At 38.7% G+C, this 15,503-nt stretch overlaps 1 protein-coding gene across 1 annotated transcript in view; it reads right to left on the bottom strand.

Annotated features, from left to right (window-relative positions):
* Positions 1–10,426, bottom strand: part of CFAP221 (cilia and flagella associated protein 221) — a 113,863-nt gene extending 103,437 nt beyond the window's left edge. Inside the window, exons 1-2 of the mRNA XM_043995370.1 lie at positions 10,317–10,426; positions 642–825 (exon numbers count right to left, since the gene is read on the bottom strand). Of these exons, the coding sequence (XP_043851305.1) occupies positions 642–780 (139 nt within the window). The 5' untranslated portion in view covers positions 781–825; positions 10,317–10,426. The remainder of the gene's footprint in view (positions 1–641; positions 826–10,316) is intronic.
* Positions 10,427–15,503: the final 5,077 nt, after the last annotated feature.

Here is a 15,503-nt window from a genome sequence, read left to right as displayed (position 1 = left end):
ATATTATTTTAAATTAATTAATACATATTTTTAAATTTATATTTTGTTTCCTAACATGATAAACATCAATAGATAAGCTCTGGAGTCCTCAATAATTTTTAAAAACAAAAAGGCATCTTGAGATCAAAATGTTTGAGACCTATTGCGTAGAGTTCTATGTTGTTTTTTTCTGATCTTACCATTATGTAATCGGTTGTGCTTAAAGTTTCTTCACTGAATTCAAGAGACAACTTTGATAAACTGCAGTAATGGCTATCATATTATATCTTTTGGTAACCTCAATTCTAAAAGCTCAGTAATGAAGAGGCAGGTCCTAGTATGGCCACTAGTGCTGAATTCCAAAAATTTAAAGAATTTCTCTCACATGGACAAAAGGTTCATTTTCTAGATAACAGGAAACTTGGGCAATCTAAGTTTTCAATGGCAGTTGATCCTGTAAATGTCAGTTAACAGATAGCCAGTATTATTAATCTGAATAAACTATCATTTATCAATCTATAAAATATAAACATAGATAAGTAAGTGAGCATAAAAATTTAACTCAATTTTTAAAAAAAACAGTCAACTTCCCAGATCTGTGGCTTACTTTCTTATCTGAAAAAATCTTGGTGATAAACAAGTTCTATATCCTGATCACTTACTTGATTCCAGTAGGTGATTAGGTACTTCCTTTCTTTTCTTTGGCTCTTCTACCAGGCTGGCCAGAAGAATAGGAGATATGTCGGAATGTGTCCTTTTATCTTTGTTTGAGTTTATATCCGTTGATTTTACCACTTCCATTTTATCATGGGAAATGCAGTCTCATATAAATGGTCAATAGTTCACCTGAAGAGAGAACATGGGAAACACACATGAGAAGAGAAAGTGCAGGCATTTTAGCTCCCAATTGTTAACTAAAGGATCGTGTCCACTTTCATGATTCACAATTTAAGAAGGATATTGATAAGTTAAAGAGTCTCCAGAAGAGGGCTTGAGGATGACAGAAGACCTTAAGTCCATGTTATATGAGGATCAGCTATAGGAACTGGGGGGTGTTTAGCTTGGAAAAGAGAATGTTTAGGAGTGACCAAATAGCTGTTTTCATGTATTTGGATGGTTGCCACTTAGAAGAGGAATTAAACTGTTCTGTTTGGCTGCAGAGGGCAGAACCAGGAACAATAATTGGAATTTGCAAATGGGGCAAACTTAACAATGAGACATTCCTGGAAGTAGAACAGGTGGGCTCTAGGGGTGGTGAGCACCCAGTCCTTGGAAGTCTATTAGTTGCCAAGTATGCTATCCCTTTTGGGTATGGATTGGACTAGATGGCTACTGAGGTCTCTTTAAACTCTAAAATATGGTCATTCTTTTCCTTGAAATAGTCCAACTTTAGAAAATTAAATACATCTGTCTAATGGCTTCTTTCCATGAAATCTGAGTAATAAGTATCTTGCCCTTTCTCTGACACACCAACTCTTAATCATCTGAGAAAAAGGAGTCATAGCCAGAGTATGGTAAGTCTTAATTAGCAAGTTGTGCAAGAATTTATTTGTTTGGTCAAAGGATATGAACAGTTTTCAGATAAAGAAATCAAAGCTATTGCCATATGAAAAAATGCTTAAATCACTATTAACTAGAGAAATGCAAATTAAAACAATTCTGAGGTACCACCTCACACCTATCATATTGGCTAATATGACAAAGAAGGAAAATAATAAATGTTGGAGAAGCTGTGGGAAAATAGGAACACTGATTCATTGTTGATGGAGCTGTGAACTGATCCAACCATTCTGAAGAGCAATTTAGAACTATGCCCAAAGGGATATGGGATTGTGCATACCCTTTGACCCAGTAATGCCACTACTAGGTCTGTATCCCAAAGAGATCATAAAAAAAGGAAAAGGACTTACATGTACAAAAATATTTATAGAATCTCTCTTTGTGGTGGCTAAGCATTAGAAATCAGGGAAATACCCATCAATTGGGGAATGGCTGAACAAGTTGTGGTATATGAATGTAATAGAATACTATTGTGCTATAAGAAATGATGAGCCGGCAGATTTCAGAAAAACCTGGAAGGACTTAAGTGGACTGTTGTTGAGAGAAGTGAGAAGAACCAGGAGAACACTGTACACAGTAACAGAAACATTGTTTGATGATCAGCTGTGATAGACTTAACTCTTTTCAGCAATACAATGATCCAAGACAACTCCAAAGGACTTATGATGGAAAATGTTCTCCACATCCAGAAAAAAGAACTGTGGATTCTGAATGCAGATTGAACTATACTGTTTCTACTTTTTCTGTTTTTGAGGCTTTTCCCTTTTGTTCTGATTCTTCTTTCACAACATCAATAATGCAGAAATATGTTTAATGTGATGGTACATATATAATTTATATCAGATTGTTCTTTGTCTTGGGGAGAGGGGTGGGAAGGGAGGGAGAAAATTTTGTAACTAAAAATCTTATGAAAACAAATGCGGAAAACTATCTTTATGTGTAACTGTAAAATAATAAAATAATTTTATCTTAAAATGTATTTATTTGTTTATTTATTTGTGCACATAATTATTCATCTGAATTTGAAATCCCCTCAAGTCCTAGAGATAGGAGATAGAAGGAATATTATGAAATAGAGTTTTGGGTATATTACAGTTCGAAAATGTCTGCAGGGCTCCAGAATGCAGCAGCATGGCCCTTGGTTTGATCTCCTTTTCAACTAAATTTCTAAGATTAGCAATAGGGAAGGATGTGACTTACAGTGATGAAAAGTCCAAGACAGGAAATGCTCTTGCCCTATGACACTATGTCAACCCTTCAGGATTCAAAGACTAATTACCACTCTAAGGACTCTGTGGGAACTTATTTAATTCTTTCCTTTCTCCTTCCTGCTTTTAACCTTTAGAACATTTCATGTTCTAAAGTAAAAGTGAGTGGAAATGGAAAAAAATTAATTAAAATTTGCTTCTGGAATAAGCAAACATCCTTCCTGAATAAGGAGAACTTAAACTAGAGGAATAAAAAAGGATTTTAGATTACCTATGGATTTCATTTACTTATATTATCCTAGACTTCTAGCATTGCTAGCAAAAGAAGACACGTGGTCCTAAGGCACCTTGAGAAGTCATTAAGGTCCTTTCCTTTAGGCAAAACTATACCTAAGCCACTTCAGAGGGCTGAAGCTATCTTCTGTTTTTAAAGATGTCTGGAAAATATCTCACAGCTCTCTTATTTAATTGTACTACCTCTTTACTATTAGAAAGTTCTTTCAAGTATGTAAATTATACCTGGAGGTACATTTACTTAGCCTTAAATCCCTCAAATTTCATAAAGCATCTCCCACACAACATTAAAATGTAAGTTCCTTGAGGGCAGGATGTATCTTTTTTGTTTATATTTGTATCCCCCAGTGCTTAGCACAGTGCCTGGAATATAGTAAGTACTTCTTGTTTGTCCTTCATTTTATTTTTTTAAGTAATAAATATTTTTATTTATGCTTTGAGTTCCAATTTTTATTCCTCTTTCCCTCCCCCTCCCTGAGGGGGTAAACAGTCAGACATGGGTTATACATGCACAATTATGTGAGACATTACCATATTAGTCATTTTGTATAAGAAAACTTGAATAAAAGAAAAAATGAAACAAAGTGAAAAATAGCATGCTATTTGTGTTCCATCAATATCAGTTCTTTCTTTGGAGGTGGCTATCGTATGTTTCATCATTAGTCCTGTGGGATTGTCTTGGATCATTGTATTGTTGAGAATAGTTAAGTCATTCACAGTTCTTCATCAACGCAACATTGCTGTCACTGTGCACAATATTCTCCTGGTTCTGCTCACTTCACTATACCAGTTCATACAAGTCTTTCCAGGCCTTTCTGAAATCATCCTGCTTGTAATTTCTTATAGCACAATAATATTCCATCACCATCATATACCACAGCTTGTTTAACCATTCTGCAATTGATGGACATTCCTTTGATTTCCAATTCTTAGTCACCACAAAAAGAGATGCTATAAATATTATTGCACAAATAGATCTTTTTCTCTTTTGGGGGGTTTCTTTGGGATATAAACCTAGCAGTGGTGTTGCTAGGTTAAAAGGTATGCACAGTTCTATAGCCCTTTGGGCATGGTTCCAAATTGCTCTCCAGAATGGCTGAATCTTTTCACAACTCCACTAACAGTGGATTAGCGTCCCAGCTTTCCCATATCCTCTGGAACATCCAATATTTTTTGTTTTTGTTATATTTGCCACTCTGACAGATATGAGGTGATACCTCAGAATTGTTTTATTTTGCATTTCTCTGATAAATAGTAATCTAGAGAATTTTTTCATATGGTTATAGATAGCTTTGACTTCTTTGTCTGAAAACTGCCTGTTCATATCACATGACCATTTATCCATTGGGGAATGACTTGTATTTTTATAGACTTTTTTTCCTTCATTTTCAAAGAGGACCAAGACAAGTGGTGTCTTGACTTGTGAATGCACTGGATTTAAGTGAGGCAGAGTTGAATAAAGTCATTGGCCTCACTCTCTCTTCCAAAGTCATCAAAGTCCAGTGGCAGAAAAAAAAGGCAAGATGACTGGCAGTGGCCCAAGATGCAGTGGATGATCTTGGTGTTTTTGATGCCTGACTAAACTCTAAATTCTCCATGATGCTTGCTTCAGCCACCTTCATGGCCTTTGGAACAAATTGTTCTCATCCACCCATTCTGCCTGGGGAAGTCTTCATATGCTTGAGGTAGACATTCCCCTAACTCACCAACAGGGTTGAGGCCTGGCAGTTACCCTCAACCTGATTTAGCTCTCCTGCTGACATGGTTTATAGGGTGTAGCTGCTGCACATGCTATAGCTTCTTGGAGCCACAGGTGAGAGCTGAGTGAAGGTGGACACCAAAGGAGGATGAGCAGCCCTGAAAAGGGCTCAGTAAGCCCTCACACCAGAGGTGCTAGTCCTCCCTGAACACCCCATATACCCCATACTTAATAAGGACTTAATAAATGGTTGTTTCCTTCCTTCCTTCCATTCTTCCATTCAGTTATTCAACAGACCCTTCCATACCTAAATTATTCCTAGGTAGTAGTCTATGGGAGAAATAGAAGAAAATACAGTTTCCGCTCTCAGATTCCATAATTAAGTTGGTGAAATAATACCACACACAAAATGTTAATTAAAAACACTAAACTGTATGGATAATCATAACATGGAGGGTATGGACAATAAGTACTTTAATGGGTCAAAAAAAAAAGAACTATTGGGCTCCAGGGCTCCAGGAAGGCTTTTTAGGGGGAAGGGGGACTTAAAGTGGACCTCAAAGGATGAATAGATATTTTGTAGATTAAAAACCTAGAGGAAAGTATTCCAGGTAAAGGGGAAACAGCACAACAGAGTTGTGTTGTGAAAACAGGCTCTGGGATAGAATCTAGGAGACCTGATCTCCAGTACCAGTTGTGCTACTTGATTAGTTATGTCACTTTAGCAAGTCTCTTCATCTCCTCTGTAAAATGAAGTGTCTGGACCAAATGATCTTGAAGAGCTCTTTGAACTCTATTCGTCTGGGAATTTGCAAATTCATCCTTCTGAAATGCTTTTCTTTTTGCTCATTCTCTATGAGATAGTTATTGGCACACTAAATCCTGAGAAATTTGAAAACCATTATTGAAGCTTCAGGACTTGAAAATGCTAACTCAAGACCCTACTAAAAAGTCCTACTTATGCCCTTTCTTCTCATCTTTCCCTTTGCTCCATAATCCTGATTATTCATTGTCTTCTACTTGACCACCTCTTGGAAATTCTCTTTTTCTTGATTTCTGTGAAACTACCTTGGTTCTTTCCTTTCTTCTTTTCCTTGTGCTAGCTCCTCTTCTTTTTCCTACTTCCTAAGGTTCAATCCTCACAGCCTCTGCTCTTCTAACATAATCTGTCATTCAGAGAATTTATTGATTCCCACTATGACAATTACCAACTTTTTGTAGTCACAATCAAATCTTTATCTCTAGCCCTGACTTCTGATCCAATATCCAGTCTGGTTTCCAATTATACTCAATTACCATTTCAATTCAATGCCAAAGACTAAATTAATCATCTTCTCTAAATTAGCTTCCACTCCTGACTTTGCTATCCCTGCTAAAGACAGAATCACTTTAATTATCTTGACCTGAAAACTCATTTTTATTTTGTCCTTTCTTCTCACCTTAGTATCTAGTCATCATCAAGTCTTAGGAATTCTCCCTCTGACATCTCATTTCCTTCTGTCCTTCCTATCCATCTGTCTCTTCCTATCCATTCCTATAGAGACAGTTAGGTGGTACAGTGCATAGAACTCTGGCCCTGAAGTTGGGAAGACCTGAGTTCAAATCTCACTTCAGAAACTAGCTCTGTGACCTTGGACAAGTCATTTAACCCCAATTGCCTTAAACATCTGGGGCCATCTCCAGTTGTTTTAATATATGTCTTGCCACTGCACCCAGATGGCTCTGGAGGAGTGAGTGAAGTTGGTGACCTTGCATAGCTCTCCCTCACTTAAATCCAATTTAGTGCAAATCATGACATCACCCTGATGTCATGGTCCTCTTTGAGAATGAAGGGCAAACAACATCTGTTCCTACAAATACTAATCTAGTTATAGCCTTTATTGCTTCACCTGGATTTTTTTTCAATAGCATCTTAACTGCTCTTCTTGCCACCACTTTCTCTCTCAAATTGATTGTATTACAGCTTCCTGAATGTAGTAAAAATTATTTGTGGTAAAGATTAATATTGCAGTTTTTAGCTAACTCATTTGGAAGGGGCCACACCTGGCCCAACCTGAGGTTACATATGCTACTGAGGTCAGAAGGAGAACTCTCCATAGGCAGCTTTCGAAGGAACGCTCCCTGAAGGGAGGCGGAAGGTTCTTCCAGAACGCTAGGCTTCTGGAACACTAGAGGACTTCTGGAACGGTAGCTCTCTCTGTCTGGCGACTCCCCTTGCAGTGGTGAGTATGCGCTTTGTCTCCGTGTGACAGGAGCAACTGCAGACTGTTCAGGTATTTGGCGAGTTAATTACGGAAAACCCTAAATTCATTTGAACTAGCTTAATTGGAAACAGTCTGGGATTGCATAGGTTAAGTTTAGAGTTAAGAGCATTTATCTGTATTTCCATTTTCCTATTTCCTTATCTTTGATTTTTATTAGTTTCACCTTTGTTGTTTAATTAATTCCCAAGTAATAAAATCTGATCCTTTTGTGAACTAAAGCTTAGAAGCTCCTTTCTTATTGGCCTGAGAGAAATATCTAAAAAGGGCAGTTCAGAGGGGAGGGTGAACCTAAAATGGTCTCTCATATTTCTGGACCCCAATATTAAGGCAAGTCACCCAAATAATGCTCCATATATCAAATTTTGACCTCACATGATAAAATTTTCCTATAATAATCATCATGTTACTCTCCTGCTCAAAACCCTTTAAAGGCTACCCACTACCTATAGATTAAAATCTAACTCTTAGCATTCAGAGCCAATGTGGGTCCAATCTACAGACTTACCTCACATTATTCTCAAACATTCTCTACTCTAACCATCCTGGTCTACACACACTATTCCCTGAAACATGCTTTTCTCAGTCCTACCTTGGGAGTTTTAGTTCGTGCTTTGCATGCCTCTACTGACCTATCTATATCCTACTCATCTTTCAAGGCCTTGATCAAACTCAATTTCTCTATGCAGTCTTTCTAGAACACATGGGTTCTGTCCTGGGATCTTCCCTCTTCTCTCTCTCTCTCTCCACTCCTCTTAAAGATCTCTGGAGCTCCCATGGATTAAACTGTCTTCTCTAAATTGATGACTTCCAGATCTACACATCCAGTCCTCATCTCTCTCCTGAATTCTAGTTAGGACTGTTGCCAGCTGGACATCTCCACTTGATGTCCCATAGGCATCTTGAACTCACTATGTTCAAAACAGAACTTCCCATCTCTCTCCATAAACTAGCTCCACTAACTTTCCAGTTCCATGGAGAGAATACCACCATTCTTACAGTTGCTCAGGGTTATAACTCCAAAGTTAACTGTTCATTCTGACTTATCCCACCCCTTTATCTAATTGGTAGCCAAGTCATCAATTCTACCTCCTCAACATCTCTCCCATTTATGCCTTTCTCCCTATGTGCATCACAACCCCTTCAGTACAGGCTCTTATCTCTTCTTGTTGGAACAATTCTAATAGTCTCCTAATTGGGTTCCCTGCAACCAGTCTCCCTCCACTCCAAACCATCCTCCACTTGGCTGAAAATTGATACTCCAATAGAAAAGATCTGTCACTCTTCTGCCCAAGAAGTTTCGGTGGCTCCCAATGCTTTTAGACTAAAATATAAACTCTTCTGTTTAGCAATTCAGTCTGGTTCCAAATTATCTTTTAAACATCACTCACCATTTTGAAACATTCTATGCTCTATAGTCACACTGGATTAATTTCGTCTCCCCATTCAAGGCATTTACTCTCCAGTCTTTGTGGTTTTGTACAATCTCTCTCCAGAGTGGGTAATGTTCTCTCTCCTCACTTCTGCCTCTTGGAAATCTTAGCTCCCTTCAAAGCTCAATAAAAGGGCCACCATCTTTAAGAGGTCTTTTTGTTTGTTTGAAAATCCTAACTCACAAAGTACCACCCTGTCCCCAAACACAGTTTTTACTGTCACTCACTCCCATCATTCTGTTTTGTAAAATATCCCGGATATTTATGAACATGTTATATCACTGTCAGTAAAATGGATAATGTCAACTCCTTAAGAGCAGGAATTATTTTTAAAAATTGGTATCCCCAGAACCTGGCACAAAGTAAGCATATAATAGATACTTGTTTTTCCTCTGATCTATAAAAGTCATAAACACCAGCAATGATTCGAGATTTAAGCATGTACTTCCTTTTATTGGTATTTTATATATAACAGTCCACCAACAAACATTTATTAAATACCTACCATGTGCCAGGCACTATGCATACAGATCTAATAACCTCATTTAAATTGTAAAGGGCATAGAAACTGTATAGTATATGTTTTTGTGTCCCTACCCTCTACATCCACCCTAGTATCTAGTATAGTGACAAATAATGTAGGTACTCGATAAATCTTTTTGAAGTCAGTTGCCTTCATCTCATGCCCTTAAGGTTTCCTTCAGTTACCAAAGGTCCCTTTAACCCTTCTTCATAGACCCCAAAAATATCAGATGTAAAAGGGAAAGGCTTGTTGCTAGCTTGCAGTGGAAAGAATGATGGAATTGTAATCAAGGGTACCTAAGTTCAAATGCCAGCATGTCATTTACTACCTAGTGTGTTCTTGGACAAGTCCTTGGTTTCTTGGAGCCTGTTAAATAAGGGAGTTGAATAAGATGACCTCTTGGGTTCCTTCATGATGTATGACACTAATCCACTATGACACTAATATAGATGAGGACACAGAGGCAGACAAGAGGTCTTTCTACTGGTCCTCTCCTTCCTTCATTTTATTCAGCATATGGAGTCACTTAACTGAATGTGTGGGTTGGGACAAATTTGGCAACAGTAAAAGGTTAAGTATATTTATTTTATATACCTACATAACCCAAAATGGGTAAAAATTTCTCAGGCAAAAAGGGGTCGAAAGTGGAAAAGTTTAAAAAGCCCTGCTCTGGGTGGCAACTAGGTGGCACAATGGATAAAACACCGACCTTGGATTCAGGAGGACCTGAGTTCAAATCCAGCCTCAGACACTTGACACTTACTAACTGTGTGACCCTGGGCAAGTCACTTAACCCTCATTGCTCAACAAAAACAATACAAAAAACCCCCATATAACTACTTGTTATTATTTTCATAAGAAGCAATGTTACTTAGTGGCTAGAAGGCTGGATGACCTGTGTTTCAGGTGCTGTCTCTAACATATTTGGTTGTGGGACACTGGACAAGCCCCTTAACCTCCTGATCATCTAAGACCGTGAAGTTGCAAAGAAGACACAGACTGACATCGGTAAGGTCCCTCATCGGGAGTTTCCTAATCTAAGGAAATCACACAAAGCTCCATCCCTATATATACCCACCCTCCATCTACTCACTGAAAAACACAAAACTTTAAGGCTGCGGAAGGAGCCTATGTCTCCATTCTGCAGAGGAGCAAAAGGGGACTGGGGGTGGGGTGGGGATAAATTACCCTAAGTCACATAGTTGAAAAAAAATTCAGGGTTGGAGCTAGAAGATGGGCCTCCTGACCTGGGGATGCCACACTAGGTCTAAGACCGCAAGATGCATCCTATTCCCCTCCCCCGGCCCCCATTTCCCCTAGGGTTTCTTCCCACCCTATCTCGCTTTCGTGTCCGCTCACCTCAACTTCCGAGAGGGGGCCTGTCCCCGGGGCCCGCAGGGCCGTCCGCCCCCCCGAGCCGCCCCGGGCCGGGAGCCTAGAGCGGCCCGGCCAGCGGGACTCTCCAGCCCCCGCCACGCCACCGCTGCTGCTATGACAACGGGACGCTCTTCCGGGACTACCGGCGAAAGGACCGAACCAAGTGACTCCCAAACGCGGGGGATGAAAAAAGGGAGTTGGAAGAAAACGAGGTGATGTGGGGGGGGCATAAGAAAAGTGGAGATTTTATAATAAGTCGTGCTTCTGTGTTGGTTTCAGAGGACGCACCAAGGCTAGATGGAGGGGAACCTTCTATTATGTGGAAGGAATAGGAAAAATGACCCGTTAGAGGACAAGAGTGAGATGGACCCTGCCATTATCCCCCTACTAAAAGGGAAGAGAATATTTAGTATTGGAAATCTCGTACCTTTCCAGGAAAAGTGTGGCCGCTTTGCTTCTTTACTCCCTAGAAGAAAAAGAAACTTCATATACCTAGAAGAGTCCCTCTACAAATACAAAACAAGAGATATAGAAAGACAAACTAATGCAGCCTAAACTCGCTTTAGTTTTTTAAGCAACCGAGCCGTACTACGCACTCACCCGAGGGATGCTGGAGCTTTGCAAAAGAATGGCAGATTGTACCCCGCTCTGAGGATTTTCAAAGTTACAAGACAAATTTGTATGCCTATAGAATATCACTGTGCTGTAAGAAATCGTGAGTACGATGAATGCAGAGAACCACGAGAAAACCTACGTGAAGTTGCACAGAGCAAGGTATGCCGAACCAAGAAAACAATATAAGAGAATGACTAATGACTACCACAACGGAAACGGAAAGAGCTACCACACGTGTACTAATGTTTCAAAATTAATAAGAAAAAAGCATGCTTCAGAAGCAAAGGCATTGAGACTGCTCAATCCATCCCTTTGCAAAGGTCGGAAGGCCACAACTGTTATACATTGCGCCACATATTTTCTACTTTTTCTGATGTATTTTATGTATCGGCATAACTGATGTATTGTTCAAGTCTGCTCATTTTTTCCTTTTTCGTCTTAAACAATGCTATTTTTATTGGATGATTCTCGGAGTGGAGAAGGGGAAGGATGTGGGGGTGGTGATTAAAAAACAAAAGTTATCAATAAAAACATTCTTAAAAATTGTATAATTGTGTTTGTTTATCCCTATCGTTAAAACAAGCAAGAAAAAAAAAACCACACCAAAAACAAACAAAAAAAAACCCCAAACCTTTATTGAGATGTGTACCATATATAGAAGAGGTCAAAGAATATCATTCATCCTTACCCAAGTAATAGTCAAAGTTGGAGACCTTCTGTGGAAAGTAATAAAGATGTGTCCTGCTGCAGCTTTGTGGGCGGTTATTTTGAATGTTATCTAGATGGAGCCCTGAAAAAAATCAATTAACCCATAAGCTCCAAACACTGCACTAAACCCAGAAGTTATAAAGAGAAAGATAAAACAGGACTTGCCCTGAGGAATATTACATTATAATGGGGAAGTCAAGATGTGTGGATGTAAGTATTTTTTCCTGCTTTGGGGAAGAAAGTATACTAACAGCTACAGTGATCAGGAAAGGCTTCAATTACCCTTTGGTAATCCTGTGAAATCCATAGACTCATCAGAAAAATATTTTTAAATAACTGAAGGAAATACAAAATTTCAACTAAAAGTTAGTGAAAATGAAGATGTAATTTGTTTTTCCATTCAGGTTTATAGATCCTCTGAAATCTATGGATCTGTGGACCACCAGAAGTTAAGAATGCTTGCACTAGAAGGTGGTTATTAAGCTGAGGTTTGAATGAAAAGTCATTCAGTCAGTCAACAAGAAATTATTAAGCACATATATTATTGGCAGGCACTGCAAAAAGTAGTGGATATATATATATGGTTTTAAAAAAACATTCCCTTGCCCATCAATAGGGGAATGGCTAAACAAGTTGTGGTATATGAATGTAATGGAATACTATTGTGCTGTAAGAAATGATGAGCAGGAGGAATTCCAAGAAACCTGGAAGGACTTACATGAACTGATGCTGACTGAGAGGAGCAGAACCAGGAGAACATTGTACACAATAACAGCAACATTGTGTGATGAACAATGGGGTTAGACTTGGCTCTTCTCAGCAGTACAACAATCCAAAACAGTTTCAAAGAACTCATGATAGAAAATGTTCTCAACATCTAGAAAAAAGAATCGTAAATTATGAATGCAGATTGAACCATACTGTTTCTACTTTTGGACTGTTTTTTCCCCTTCTTTTTTGAGGTTTTTCCCTTGTGCTCTGATTCTTCTTTCACAAGATGACTAATGTAGAAATATGTTTCATGTGATTGAACATATACAACCTATATCAGACTGCTTTCTGTCTTGGGGAGGAAGGAGGGAAGGGAGAGTGGGAGAAAAAAAATTGGAACTTAAAATCCTGTAAAAACAAATGTTGAAAACTATCCTTATATGCAACTGGAAAATAATAAAATACTCAAAAAGTGGAAATTTAAAAAAAAATTACCTGACCACAAAGAACTCATATTCTAATGGAGACAACATGACAATATACAAACTCTACATAAACAAGATATATGTGGAATAGATGGAAGATTATCTTGGAGACAGTGCATTTTGCTTGGGGGAGGGGGAGGAAGAGGATAGAAAAGGCCTCCTGCAGGCTGAAGCCTTAGTTATAGGGAACAACAAATAGGCTAGCTATAGAATTTGTAGGGGGAAAGTAATATTCAAGAAGGTTAGAAAGATAGGAACAATTGTTTTGAGCTTTATATACCAGAGGAATTTATATTTAATCTTAGAAGTCCCTGGAGTTTATTAAGTGTGTCTGTAAGGAATGTAACATGATCAGATCTACATGTAGTGATTTAGGAAAAATTACTTTGACAGCTGTAAGAACAATGGATTGAAGTGGGGAGACACTTGTTAGAGAGATTAAAGAAAAGGCTGTTGCAGTAGTCCCAGTAAGAGGAAACGAAGGCCTACACTGGACTTTGTGGCTATTTGAGTGCTAAAAGATGTGTGAGGGAGATGTTTTCATGAAAGGAAAAACAAGATCTGGCAACTAGTTGGATGGATATGTGAGGTGAATGAGAATGAAGAATCAGACATTACACCATGAGGACTTGGTGGCCTAGAAGGATGACAGTGTGCTTGACAGTAATCAGAGAGTTTTGAAGAGTGATGCATTTGGAAGCAAAGGATAACAAATTATGTTTTGAATATGCTGTATCTGAGGTGTTTACAGGAGGTAATAAGCATTTATAAGTGCCTACTATGTGCCAGGCACTGTTAAATACTTTTTTTTTTTTTACAAATTTCTCTCATTTACCTGTGAGGTAAAAACTATTATTGTCCCTACATTAGACTTGAGGAGACTGAGGCAAACAGAGGTTAAGTGAATTTCCTCACACAGCTAGTATCTTGAGGCCAAAACTGAACTCAGGCCTTCTGGACTCCAAGTTCAGTGCTCTATCTTTTGCACCACCAGCTTTTCCTACAGATTTCCTTTTTTACAGGACATCTACCTTGTAAGTGATCAATAGACAGTTCAGGATATCCAGTATGCATTCCATGATATAGGATAGATGAAAAAGACAGACCAAATGATATGATAAATAACCACCAAGCAAGCAATCTGACTCTCAGATCATGGATTTAAAATGGACCCAAGAGACCATCTAGTCTAACCCCCTTCTTTTCATCGAGAATGATACCTATATCTAGGACAGCTTAGTAAGTTGTCCATGATCACACAGGTAGTGAGTAACAGAGGCAAGATTTGATGCCGAGTCTTATGGTGCTCTTTCTATTGGACCATGTGGCCTCAGAATGCAATGAGTCTTTCATAAGACCAAGATTCTCTGGGGTGGCCTCAATGAACCCAAAGGCAGCAGTGACTTCAGAGAAATGGCAGCAGAAGATAGATAGATTGCTGAAGAATAATAGCAATAGTGATGTAGATCTGGGACAAAATGATGCCTACACAGGTAAGGCTAACTGTGATTGACAATGGTAGAAACAGAGCCTTGCTGAGGATGCTGCAGGGCAAGGGGATAAGGAGATACTTGTTAAAAACATTCCAATAACTAATACAAGGCAACCCTCTCTTTGGTATCTTAGAAACATAGGTTCTCATCACAATTCTCTCCACAGTGGGATCTCCCACTTTCTCATTAATGAGCAATTAAGAATTATTTTATTATATAACTTTTCCTGTGTAGCTAGGTGGTACAGTGGATAGATTGCTGAATCTGTTGATAGGAAGAGATGAGTTCAAACCCAACCTCAGATACATCCTCTGCCTCTGTTTCCTCAACTTAAAAGGGGGATACCAATAAACTCTCAGAGTTGTCACGATATATATATTTATGCTATATTATATATTTAGAGATATATTTATAAAGCACTTAGCATAGTGTCTGGCACATGGCAAGTGCTATATAAATGCTAGCAGCAGCTGCTGGTAGTTAAGTGTTGTTAAGAGAATTCCGTGAAATGCTTTGCTTTCTGGTGATTTGCCTGGCAATAGTAGAGATTGCCCCAAATAGGGAAGTAATAAGCATAGCACACATGACCAGGAGAAGGAAAAATTCATATACAATTCAAAGGTCCCCTGGCTGCCTTCTCATGAGGTTAGAATTCTTAGAAAGACATACAAGAACACATCCACATTGGGGAATTCTTTCAGGAATCCCCAAAGATGCAGCAATTCTGTTCCTGTGCACTGGAGATTTACAGTTTATTGGTAACAGGCAATACTTTTTATTCTTCTATTACCTTGCCTCCCCCTTCCTCCTTCCCAAGATGTAAAAATGCAACCCAACTGATTCTCCCTCTGTCTTTTCTGTAACCTTGGGGCTAGCTGAAGTGACCCTGGCCATGGTGCTGATATCGCTTCAAGGGAGGGTTCAAACAAAAAGGCTTACTTCCCCAGTGACTAGAACTATAGAAAAGAGATTCCTCAGCCCTGGAGGTGAAAGTGAGACCCAAACTGGAAACTGGAACATCATATGATATTAAGCACATGATATGTAATGAAACCAATCTTTTATTTCTATTTTTATATTTTTAAATAATAAACATTTTTATTTATAATTTTGAGTTCCAAATTTTATTCCTCCTTCCCTCTCTCTTCTCCCCCTCC

The sequence above is a fragment of the Dromiciops gliroides genome, chromosome 3, assembly GCF_019393635.1.
Source record: "Dromiciops gliroides isolate mDroGli1 chromosome 3, mDroGli1.pri, whole genome shotgun sequence".
In the NCBI taxonomy this organism is placed as follows: domain Eukaryota; kingdom Metazoa; phylum Chordata; class Mammalia; order Microbiotheria; family Microbiotheriidae; genus Dromiciops; species Dromiciops gliroides.
This window is presented reverse-complemented; position numbering and strand designations above follow the sequence as displayed.